The 12,200-nt window shown below is 46.2% G+C and overlaps 1 protein-coding gene across 10 annotated transcripts in view; it reads right to left on the bottom strand.

Moving 5' to 3' along the window:
* The window catches only part of TJP1 (tight junction protein 1), an 805,169-nt gene that overhangs the window by 32,216 nt on the left and 760,753 nt on the right, over positions 1–12,200 (bottom strand). For all 10 annotated transcript variants that reach the window (XM_063926229.1, XM_063926221.1, XM_063926222.1 and 7 more), the window contains 2 exons: positions 2,794–2,894; positions 1,923–2,273 (listed from right to left, as the gene is read on the bottom strand). In XM_063926229.1, coding sequence (XP_063782299.1) covers positions 1,923–2,273; positions 2,794–2,894 — 452 coding nt within the window. The remainder of the gene's footprint in view (positions 1–1,922; positions 2,274–2,793; positions 2,895–12,200) is intronic.

Genomic DNA, 12,200 nt, shown 5'->3' with positions numbered 1-12,200 from the left:
CAGCAGTGGTTCTCAAACTGTGTGCCGTGGCACCCTGGGTGCATCAGGACACTTGCAGGGGTGCCATGGATTGTCGGTTCAGGACTAATTCAAATTATTTATGGCCAATGCAATAGGCAAAACCAATGTTGGTGGCTGCCAAAGATAAAATATGTGGGCAAACAGAAGCAAATCCTGTCCCTCACCGCACAATTGAACCTAAGGATGGCATATAAACAAAATATAATGAATTTAATACTTTTTCTGAAGTTCTCAGTAAGAAACTTTTGGCCTAGGGGTGCTGTGATTTTTTTTTTTATACTTTAGGGCTCCGTGATTTGGAAATGTTTGTGAACCACTGGCACATAGTATGTTGATTGGAGGCACCTCAGTCTACAGGACTGTTCCCATAATAAACGTAAGTGCCTCCATAAGTCTAAGCTGATTTATGTAACATTCACAAATCCATGCATGCTAAACTTGCCCATACTGTGACAGAACCATACATTTATATTTGTCAATGTATTTAAGCTAAATGGATTTAACAGTAAAAATAGTGTTAGCTCCTATTCCTTCTTGACAAGTTACAGAGTACACACCGTGCACAATACAGTTTTTACAATAAGTGCAAGGCTAATTTTGCTAACCAGCCTTAATATCACAATGGAAGAGTGGAAAGGGTACTTCCGGCTCACTCATTCAGTGATCAGACAGCAGATACCAACACTGGTGCAAATTTGGGGCGATTAAGTAGCAGTGAACTGCTGATAAGTTTTATCCTGATTTTGACATATTTAAGGTTAATAAACAACTCACCACATTACTTGTAATACCCCTGAAATGCCTTAGTAACTACTACAATGAATTCACATGGGAAAATACTGCTTGGGATATCACTGCGATATTGAATAAAAAACTCAATTTAATTCTTATGATGAACATACACCAAACCCATATACTGTATTACTCTTTACATTACTGAATTGTAATAAATATATTGGCAGGCACCACCAGTGTTTCCTTTAACAGCTTTTTTCTTCTTTACAAGGAAACGTGACCATGATCAGGAGTAGTGTTTCCATTAGTTGTGCGATTACCCCAATTACAACTGAATGAATAACTTCACTTGAAAATATGCAAAATGACGTATAGCTTTATTTTTTCTTCTACACTTCGTTGGTTAGTTTCAGGTAATGCTTACAAAGACATGTGGCCAGGGAAAACAGGTAGAAACCAGGAAATTTGAATGTGGAAATGATGATGTCCCAATGTTCATTTGCTCAAACAGTAATTAGAGAGTCATAACAAGAACTGACAGTCCATGAACAAAGGTCCATCTAATCAGCGGTGGCCCAGAAGCCACATACAACAGACTAGGCACAGAGGTGCCACAGCAGTAACACTTGAACGTGCATAAGTAATACTGCAGAATAAAATGTACTTAGCATTGTTCCTGTAAAAGGACAATATTCAGAAAACCTTCAGAACTCGTCTAAAGATTAGCAGGTTTTCCATCATGTTTTGGCTAGCAGAATTTCGGACTTAATCTGTGCTAAGCCACTAGGGGCACTGTTTCCCTGTCGTGCAAGGCTGATTTTTCTCCATCTATTGACTAATGCAAATCAGGCGACTAGGTCATATTCCTCATTACAAAGGTCATTTCCTACTGGAATAGCTAGTCTATTAATTTAGGACTTTAGCAGAATGAAATGTTCATTTTGACCAAAATTGGAGACATTTGACAGCAAACACATGTCTCCTCTACTTCTTTTAGCTAATAAAGAAAAAAACCAACAAAAATAGCTGTCAAACCTTTATCAAATAAGTAAACTTAAATTAAGGCCTAATTTTGTTCTCCCTACTCAATTATATTAGACATTTATATTGTATAATTGGGGCATACAATGCAAATCATCATGCAGACAAGGTTAAAAGGAACTAACCTGTTGAGATGGTACATTTTTATATCCTGGTGAATCTGTTCGGACGATTGGCTGTGGCTGTGGTGGATAAGATGGGTAAGCCTGGTTCTCCTGATTATGTATCCCTGAAGTGTCATCGCGGACAGGTTCAGAAGAGCGCGTAATGGCAGACTCTGGTGGAGTCCCAGCCTCGTCATTTAGAGTCTCATCCAGGTCTTGGTCAGTGTAAGCCCCTCCTTCTGTGTCCGTATCTTCATAGTCTGAGGTGTGCCTGCTATCAGTGCTATACATTGAGTACTCACTACCTGGTGCTGATAAGTAGGATAGACGGTCGTCATGCAAATCAAGATCATCATCTGTGCCACCTTCTGCCTGCACCGAATGAAGTTAAGTTAGTAACTCGAAATCTGGTATCTTGGTTGGAGAAGTCCAGGATTTTATTTACTCTATACATACAACGGCTTCTATATCCTATAGCTATATTTTCAGAATTTGTCTGTGAAATGCAAATGTAGATTATGTGATGTATTCATTAAAAACTAAAGAAATCAAAATTTCCTATGAAAACTTTCATCATACAGGTGGGCTGACCTTCATAATATTGCTTTCATACATTTTCAATCCACAATGGAATGTTACCTTAAAAAAAAAAAAAAAAACACACAACAACACGAAACACCTTCTATAAGAAGCTTCCAAACTCAAGAAAAACAGCTACTAAAATTGTGTCAGTTGTACTGTGCATGACATCTAAATCAAAGGTCATTTCGGCAAATTTGTACATTTGCAGCTTCTGTCACGTGAATTCCAGGCACTGCATTCTAGTGAGTATGCTAAAATCATTGCCACAAACTCATGCACTGATGTACTAGAGAACGGGAATAAGCCTTACTTTGCCTTCTGAGACCCAAACCAGTTGGTTCTGTTGCTGCTGTACAGATTCTTTCAGTGCTCCGTACCAGCCGTCATTCATAGAATTTAAATTAATGGTAGCTGTAAAAAACAAACAAAAAAGGATTAAAAATTAACTAATACAGCATACCTCACTTTAAGTACATTCTCAAGCTCACTGACCGAGGTATGTAAAAGACAAAGTAGCATGTACGAGATCACTTTACTGTAAATTAACACCCTAAGCAAAAAAGGGCCACGAAACAATAACTTTGCGGGTCCCTTGACAAAATGAAAGAATTTTGACGCGTTGTGTGTTCATTATTAGACACATGTGTGTGACATGGTAACTAGAAGTAGCTGGCTGCCATACCCTTGTCTAGGTTGCTTACCACTGTCGGCATTCTGTCGGTATCCCCAATGCCCAACCACAACTAGGTGATATATTTAATAAAGTACGAGTTTACAAAATTGGATATGTTGCCATAGCAACCAATAAGATTCTACCTATTATCTTCTACAAGGTACTACAGAAATGATATGTCGAATCTGACTGGTTGCTATGGGCAACATCTCCACTTCTGTAAACCCGCACTATAGTAAATATACCCCTATATCTCATATATATATATATATATATATATATATATATATATATACATACATACATACATACATACATACAGGTTGAGTATCCCATATCCAAATATTCCGAAATACGGAATATTCCGAAATACGGACTTTTTTGAGTGAGAGTGAGATAGGGAAACCTTTGTTTTTTGATGGCTCAATTTACACAAACTTTGTTTAATACACAAAGGTATAAAAAGTATTGTATTAAATGACCTTCAGGCTGTGTGTATAAGGTGTATATGAAACATAAATGAATTGTGTTACTGTACACACATTTTGTTTAATGCACAAATTTATTGAAAATATTGGCTAAAATTAACTTCAGGCTGTATGTATAAGGTATATATGAAACAAATACATTCTGTGCTTAGATTTAGGTCCCATCACCATAATATCTCATTATGGTATGCAATTATTCCAAAATACGGAAAAATCAGATATCCAAAATACCTCTGGTCCCAAGCATTTTGGATAAGGGATACTCAACCTATATATATATATATATATATATATATATATATATATATATATATATATACACACACACACACACACACACACACACATAAATGCTTTATATTATTGTATTAATTTTTACATTGTATCAACAGGTGTCAGTTTAGGAGGCACCGAGAGCATTGCCTCCGGACAAGAATACAGGATCGGAAGCGGGGGGTGGGGCAAAGAAAATAAGATTTTACTTACCGATAAATCTATTTCTCGGAGTCCGTAGTGGATGCTGGGGTTCCTGAAAGGACCATGGGGAATAGCGGCTCCGCAGGAGACAGGGCACAAAAAGTAAAGCTTTTCCGATCAGGTGGTGTGCACTGGCTCCTCCCCCTATGACCCTCCTCCAGACTCCAGTTAGGTACTGTGCCCGGACGAGCGTACACAATAAGGGAGGATTTTGAATCCCGGGTAAGACTCATACCAGCCACACCAATCACACCGTACAACTTGTGATCTAAACCCAGTTAACAGTATGATAACAGCGGAGCCTCTGAAAGATGGCTTCCTTCAACAATAACCCGAATTAGTTAACAATAACTATGTACAATTTATGCAGATAATCCGCACTTGGGATGGGCGCCCAGCATCCACTACGGACTCCGAGAAATAGATTTATCGGTAAGTAAAATCTTATTTTCTCTATCGTCCTAGTGGATGCTGGGGTTCCTGAAAGGACCATGGGGATTATACCAAAGCTCCCAAACGGGCGGGAGAGTGCGGATGACTCTGCAGCACCGAATGAGAGAACTCCAGGTCCTCCTTAGCCAGAGTATCAAATTTGTAAAATTTTACAAACGTGTTCTCCCCTGACCACGTAGCTGCTCGGCAAAGTTGTAATGCCGAGACCCCTCGGGCAGCCGCCCAAGATGAGCCCACCTTCCTTGTGGAGTGGGCCTTTACAGATTTAGGCTGTGGCAAGCCTGCCACAGAATGTGCAAGTTGGATTGTGCTACAGATCCAACGAGCAATCGTCTGCTTAGACGCAGGAGCACCCATCTTGTTGGGTGCATACAATATAAACAACGAGTCAGATTTTCTGACTCCAGCTGTCCTTGCAATATATATTTTTAATGCTCTGACAACGTCCAGTAACTTGGAGTCCTCCAAGTCACTTGTAGCCGCAGGCACTACAATAGGCTGGTTCAGATGAAATGCTGACACCACCTTAGGGAGAAAATGCGGACGAGTCCGCAGTTCTGCCCTGTCCGAATGGAAAATCAGATATGGGCTTTTGTAAGATAAAGCTGCCAATTCTGACACTCTCCTGGCAGAAGCCAGGGCTAGAAGCATGGTCACTTTCCATGTGAGATATTTCAAATCCACCTTTTTTAGTGGTTCAAACCAATGAGATTTTAGGAAGTCCAAAACCACATTTAGATCCCACGGTGCCACTGGAGGCACCACAGGAGGCTGTATATGCAGCACTCCCTTAACAAAGGTCTGGACTTCAGGGACTGAAGCCAATTCTTTTTGAAAGAAAATCGACAGGGCCGAAATTTGAACCTTAATAGATCCCAATTTGAGACCCATTGACAATCCTGATTGCAGGAAATGTAGGAATCGACCCAGTTGAAATTCCTCCGTCGGAGCACTCCGATCTTCGCACCACGCAACATATTTTCGCCAAATTCGGTGATAATGTTGCACGGTTACTTCCTTCCTTGCTTTAATCAAAGTAGGAATGACTTCTTCCGGCATGCCTCTTTCCTTTAGGATCCGGCGTTCAACCGCCATGCCGTCAAACGCAGCCGCGGTAAGTCTTGAAACAGACAGGGACCCTGCTGAAGCAAGTCCCTCCTTAGAGGTAGAGGCCACGGATCTTCCGTGATCATCTCTTGAAGTTCCGGGTACCAAGTCCTCCTTGGCCAATCCGGAACCACTAGTATCGTTCTTACGCCTCTTTGCCGTATAATTCTCAATACTTTTGGTATGAGAGGCAGAGGAGGAAACACATACACCGACTGGTACACCCAAGGCGTTACCAGCGCGTCCACAGCTATTGCCTGCGGATCTCTTGACCTGGCGCAATACCTGTCCAGTTTTTTGTTGAGGCGAGACGCCATCATGTCCACCATTGGTCTTTCCCAACGGGTTACCAGCATGTGGAAGACTTCTGGATGAAGTCCCCACTCTCCCGGGTGAAGATCGTGTCTGCTGAGGAAGTCTGCTTCCCAGTTGTCCACTCCCGGGATGAACACTGCTGACAGTGCTATCACATGATTCTCTGCCCAGCGAAGAATCCTTGCAGCTTCTGCCATTGCCCTCCTGCTTCTTGTGCCGCCCTGTCTGTTCACATGGGCGACTGCCGTGATGTTGTCCGACTGGATCAATACCGGTTTTCCCTGAAGCAGAGGTTCTGCCTGGTTTAGAGCATTGTATATTGCTCTTAGTTCCAGAATGTTTATGTGAAGAGACGTTTCCAGGCTCGTCCATACTCCCTGGAAGTTTCTTCCTTGTGTGACTGCTCCCCAGCCTCTCAGGCTGGCGTCCGTGGTCACCAGGATCCAATCCTGTATGCCGAATCTGCGGCCCTCCAATAGATGAGCACTCTGCAACCACCACAGAAGAGACACCCTTGTCCTTGGAGACAGGGTTATCCGTAGGTGCATCTGAAGATGCGACCCTGACCATTTGTCCAACAGATCCCTTTGGAAAATTCTTGCGTGGAATCTGCCGAATGGAATCGCTTCGTAAGAAGCCACCATTTTTCCCAGGACTCTTGTGCATTGATGTACAGACACCTTTCCTGGTTTTAGGAGGTTCCTGACAAGCTCGGATAACTCCTTGGCTTTTTCCTCCGGGAGAAAAACCTTTTTCTGAACCGTGTCCAGAATCATCCCTAGGAACAGCAGACGAGTTGTCGGCATTAACTGGGATTTTGGAATATTCAGAATCCACCCGTGCTGTTTTAGCACTTCTTGAGACAGTGCTAATCCCATCTCTAGCTGTTCTCTGGACCTCGCCCTTATTAGGAGATCGTCCAAGTATGGGATAATTAATACGCCTTTTCTTCGAAGAAGAATCATCATCTCGGCCATTACCTTTGTAAAGATCCGAGGTGCCGTGGACAATCCGAACGGCAGCGTCTGAAACTGATAGTGACAGTTTTGTACAACGAACCTGAGGTACCCCTGGTGTGAGGGGTAAATTGGAACGTGGAGATACGCATCCTTGATGTCCAAGGATACCATAAAGTCCCCCTCTTCCAGGTTCGCTATCACTGCTCTGAGTGACTCCATTTTGAACTTGAACTTCTTTATGTACAGGTTCAAGGACTTCAGATTTAGAATAGGCCTTACCGAGCCATCCGGCTTCGGTACCACAAAAAGAGTGGAATAATACCCCTTCCCTTGTTGCAGAAGAGGTACCTTGACTATCACCTGCTGAGAGTACAGCTTGTGAATGGCTTCCAACACCGTCTCCCTTTCGGAGGGGGACGTTGGTAAAGCAGACCTCAGGAAACGGCGAGGTGGATCTGTCTCTAATTCCAACCTGTATCCCTGAGATATTATCTGCAGGATCCAGGGATCTACTTGCGAGTGAGCCCACTGCGCGCTGTAATTTTTGAGACGACCGCCCACCGTCCCCGAGTCCGCTTGAGAAGCCCCAGCGTCATGCTGAGGCTTTTGTAGAAGCCGGGGAGGGCTTCTGATCCTGGGAAGGAGCTGCGTGTTGCTGTCTCTTCCCTCGACCTTTGCCTCGTGGCAAATATGAATAGCCCTTTGCTCTCTTATTTTTAAAGGAACGAAAGGGCTGCGGTTGAAAAGTCGGTGCCTTTTTCTGTTGGGGAGTGACTTGAGGTAGAAAGGTGGATTTCCCGGCTGTAGCCGTGGCCACCAAATCTGATAGACCGACTCCAAATAACTCCTCCCCCTTATACGGCAAAACTTCCATATGCCGTTTTGAATCCGCATCGCCTGTCCACTGTCGCGTCCATAAAGCTCTTCTGGCCGAAATGGACATAGCACTTACCCGTGATGCCAGTGTGCATATATCCCTCTGTGCATCACGCATATAAAGAAATGCATCCTTTATTTGTTCTAACGACAGTAAAATATTGTCCCTGTCCAGGGTATCAATATTTTCAATCAGGGATTCTGACCAAACTACCCCCGCACTGCCCATCCAGGCAGTTGCTACAGCTGGTCGTAGTATAACACCTGCATGTGTGTATATACTTTTTTGGATATTTTCCATCCTCCTATCTGATGGATCTTTAAGTGCGGCCGTCTCAGGAGAGGGTAACGCCACTTGTTTAGATAAGCGTGTTAGCGCCTTGTCCACCCTAGGAGGTGTTTCCCAGCGCTCCCTAACCTCTGGCGGGAAAGGGTATAATGCCAATAATTTCTTTGAAATTATCAGCTTTTTTTCAGGGGCAACCCACGCTTCATTACACACGTCATTTAGTTCTTCTGATTCAGGAAAAACTATAGGTAGTTTTTTCATACCCCACATAATACCCTGTTTAGTGGTACCTGTAGTATCAGCTAAATGTAACGCCTCCTTCATTGCCAAAATCATATAACGTGTGGCCCTACTGGAAAATACGGTTGATTCGTCACCGTCACCACTGGAGTCATCGCCTGTGTCTGGGTCTGTGTCGACCGACTGAGGCAAAGGGCGTTTCACAGCCCCTGACGGTGTTTGAGTCGCCTGGACAGGCACTAATTGATTGTCCGGCCGTCTCATGTCGTCAAACGACTGCTTTAGCGTGTTGACACTATCCCGTAGTTCCATAAATAAAGGCATCCATTCTGGTGTCGACCCCCTAGGAGGTGACATCCCCATATTTGGCAATTGCTCCGCCTCCACACCAATATCGTCCTCATACATGTCGACACACACGTACCGACACACAGCAGACACACAGGGAATGCTCCTAATGAAGACAGGACCCACTAGCCCTTTGGGGAGACAGAGGGAGAGTTTGCCAGCACACACCAAAAGCGCTATATATATATCAGGGATAGCCTTATAATAAGTGCTCCCCTATAGCTGCTTTGTTATATAAAAATATCGCCATAAATTTGCCCCCCCTCTCTGTTTTACCCTGTTTCTGTAGTGCAGTGCAGGGGAGAGACCTGGGAGCCGTCCTGACCAGCGGAGCTGTGAGAGGAAATGGCGCCGTGTGCTGAGGAGATAGGCCCCGCCCCTTTTCCGGCGGGCTCGTCTCCCGCTATTTTGAGAAATCAGGCAGGGGTTAAATATCTCCATATAGCCTCTAGGGCTATATGTGAGGTATTTTTAGCCTTTATAGGTACTCATTTGCCTCCCAGGGCGCCCCCCTCCCAGCGCCCTGCACCCTCAGTGACTGCCGTGTGAAGTGTGCTGAGAGGAAAATGGCGCACAGCTGCAGTGCTGTGCGCTACCTTTAGAAGACTGCAGGAGTCTTCAGCCGCCGATTCTGGACCTCTTCTGTCTTCAGCATCTGCAAGGGGGCCGGCGGCGCGGCTCCGGTGACCATCCAGGCTGTACCTGTGATCGTCCCTCTGGAGCTTGATGTCCAGTAGCCAAGAAGCCAATCCATCCTGCACGCAGGTGAGTTGACTCCTTCTCCCCTCAGTCCCTCGCTGCAGTGATCCTGTTGCCAGCAGGAATCACTGTAACATAAAAAACCTAGCTAAACTTTCTCTAAGCAGCTCTTTAGGAGAGCCACCTAGATTGCACCCTTCTCGGCCGGGCACAAAAATCTAACTGGAGTCTGGAGGAGGGTCATAGGGGGAGGAGCCAGTGCACACCACCTGATCGGAAAAGCTTTACTTTTTGTGCCCTGTCTCCTGCGGAGCCGCTATTCCCCATGGTCCTTTCAGGAACCCCAGCATCCACTAGGACGATAGAGAAATAGGCAGTAAAAAGCCCATTTAAAAAAGCGATGTAAGCGGCACTAGTGTGAGTGCCTCAGTGACAGGGGCGTGCTTTCAGCCCATATGAAAGCACACCCCTGTCACTGAGGCAGATATGATTGGGCACCAGAATCACAGCTCTCCCTGGGGTCCAGCCCACTCTCCTCCCCGAGAGAGGCCCCTGCACCAGTGCACCTGTTCCCATAGACTGCTCACCTGAGTCACCTCGCATTGATTGCCGGGTGCCGCTCTCACTGTCGCCGGGATTGACCATTGCTCCAGGTAAGGGCCAGCGCCAGAGACGCTGCAGCCCGACATACTCCACCATCCTCCGCCCCTCCACATGTCGGTGTCTGCGTTGCTGTAGAGAGCCGGTGAGAGCTGGATGTCCCGCCATCTCCCGTGTCCGTGCTGAGCGCTGCTGTGTACTGACCATAGGCTGCCCTGCGCTCTGTGTTTCAGATAGCAGGGCAGCCCATGGTCAGTACACAGCAGCGCTCAGCATGGAGATGTGTGCACTGTGCCAGAGAATAAAGGGTGCCAGAGAAAAAGGGGAAGGGGGGGTCATTACTGGATATATGCTGGGGCATAAGGGGAGTGGGGGTGATTACTGGATATATGCTGGGGCATAAGGGGAGGGGGGTGGCGATTACTGGATATATGCTAGGACATAAGGGGAGGGGGGCAGTATAAGGGGAAGGGGCGATTACTACCGCCATCTTTATCAACCGGCCTGCAGCTGTAATCCCGCTTCCAGGCAGATCCTCCTCTGCTATCCTTAACCTGCCCTGGTTGCTGCTGCTTCCCAGACTTCGTGGGCATCGGCGGTGGCATCGAACTGGGAATTAGCTGTTAGGGCGGTAGCTGGCAGCAACGTTAGCAGGTATTAGTAGATGGCATGGGCAGCAGTACAGTAGCGGTCAGTGGCGGTGGTAGCTGGCCTCAGTGGCGGTGGTAGCTGGCATGCATCACCAGCCACTGACCTCACCGCACGCCACTAGTAGAAAATGGGTATGGGACAGCGGGTTAGGATGAGAGATGGCTGTCTTGAGAGAGGAAGTAATCCGTTGCCTGGAGAGGCAGCATTCATTGTGAAGCCAAAAGGACGGATATGTCTATCTTTATTACGCCACATTATCTGATCTCCATATGCTAATGCTTTGCTGGCACAGTTTGTAATTTTGTATATTTCTCTTACGTCCTAAAGGATGCTGGGGACTCCAAAAGGACCATGGGGTAAAGACGGGATCCGCAGGAGACATGGGCACACTAAAAGACTTTGACTCGGTGTGAACTGGCTCCTCCCTCTATGCCCCTCCTCCAGACCTCAGTTAGATTCTGTGCCCAGGAGAGACTGGACACACACTAGGGGAGCTCTACTGAGTTTCTCTGGAAAGACTTTGTTTAGCTTTTTTATTTTCAGGGAGACCTGCTGGCTACAGGCTCCCTGCATCGTGGGACTGAGGGGAGAGAAGTCGGACCTATTTCTTCTTAGTTAAGGGCTCTGCTTCTTAGGCTACTGGACACCATTAGCTCCAGAGGGTTCGATCACTTGGTGCGCCTAGCTGCTTGTTCCCGGAGCAGCGCCGTCAACCCCCCTCACAGAAGCCAGAAGTAAGAAGCCGGGTGAGTATTAGAAGAACAGAAGACTTCAGTAACGGAGGTACAGCGCAGCGGTCGCGCTGCGCTCCATGCTCCCACACACACACCAACGGCACTCACAGGGTGCAGGGCGCTGGGGGGGGGGAGCGCCCAGGGCAGCAAGTTACTGAGGGTCTTTTGACTGGCAAAAGATGCATATTCGGTGCCCGGGCACTGTGTACGATACCCCCGCCAACATAAAAAAATTCAAATTTAAGCGGGACTACAGCGCGCCGGGAAGGGGCGGGGCTTAGACGCACAGCTTACCAGCGCCATTTTATCTGTTTAAAGCCGCTGCAGAGACGCTGGCCCGGACCTCCACTCTCCTTACAAGTACAAGAGAGCAAAACGGGGGGGCACAGGCAATTTGGTGCTACATATGTATATGTATTTACAGCGCAGCCATCATATATTATTTATTTAGTAGTATATGGGCACTGGGGTGTGAGCTGGCATCCCTGTGGGTCTGTCCCCTTTTGGCCGGTGTGGGTGTGTCGGTACTGCGTGTCGACATGTCTGAGGCTGAGTGTTCCTCCCCGGAGGAAGTTACTGGGGGCGCGGAGAAAGATTTGGGAATGACTGTCGGCACAGCCGACTGCTGATTGGGTACATATGTTGAGTACATTGAATGCAAACGTGGCATTATTGTCTAAGAGGCTAGCTAAATCTGATTCTCAGACACAAACATGGAGAAAATCCATGGAGGACGCTTTGTCTCAGGTACAGACCCCCTGAGGGTCACAAAAACGTTCATTTACCCAGATGGCAGATACAGATACAG

Source organism: Pseudophryne corroboree, chromosome 6 (assembly GCF_028390025.1).
Source record: "Pseudophryne corroboree isolate aPseCor3 chromosome 6, aPseCor3.hap2, whole genome shotgun sequence".
Taxonomy (NCBI): domain Eukaryota; kingdom Metazoa; phylum Chordata; class Amphibia; order Anura; family Myobatrachidae; genus Pseudophryne; species Pseudophryne corroboree.
This window is presented reverse-complemented; position numbering and strand designations above follow the sequence as displayed.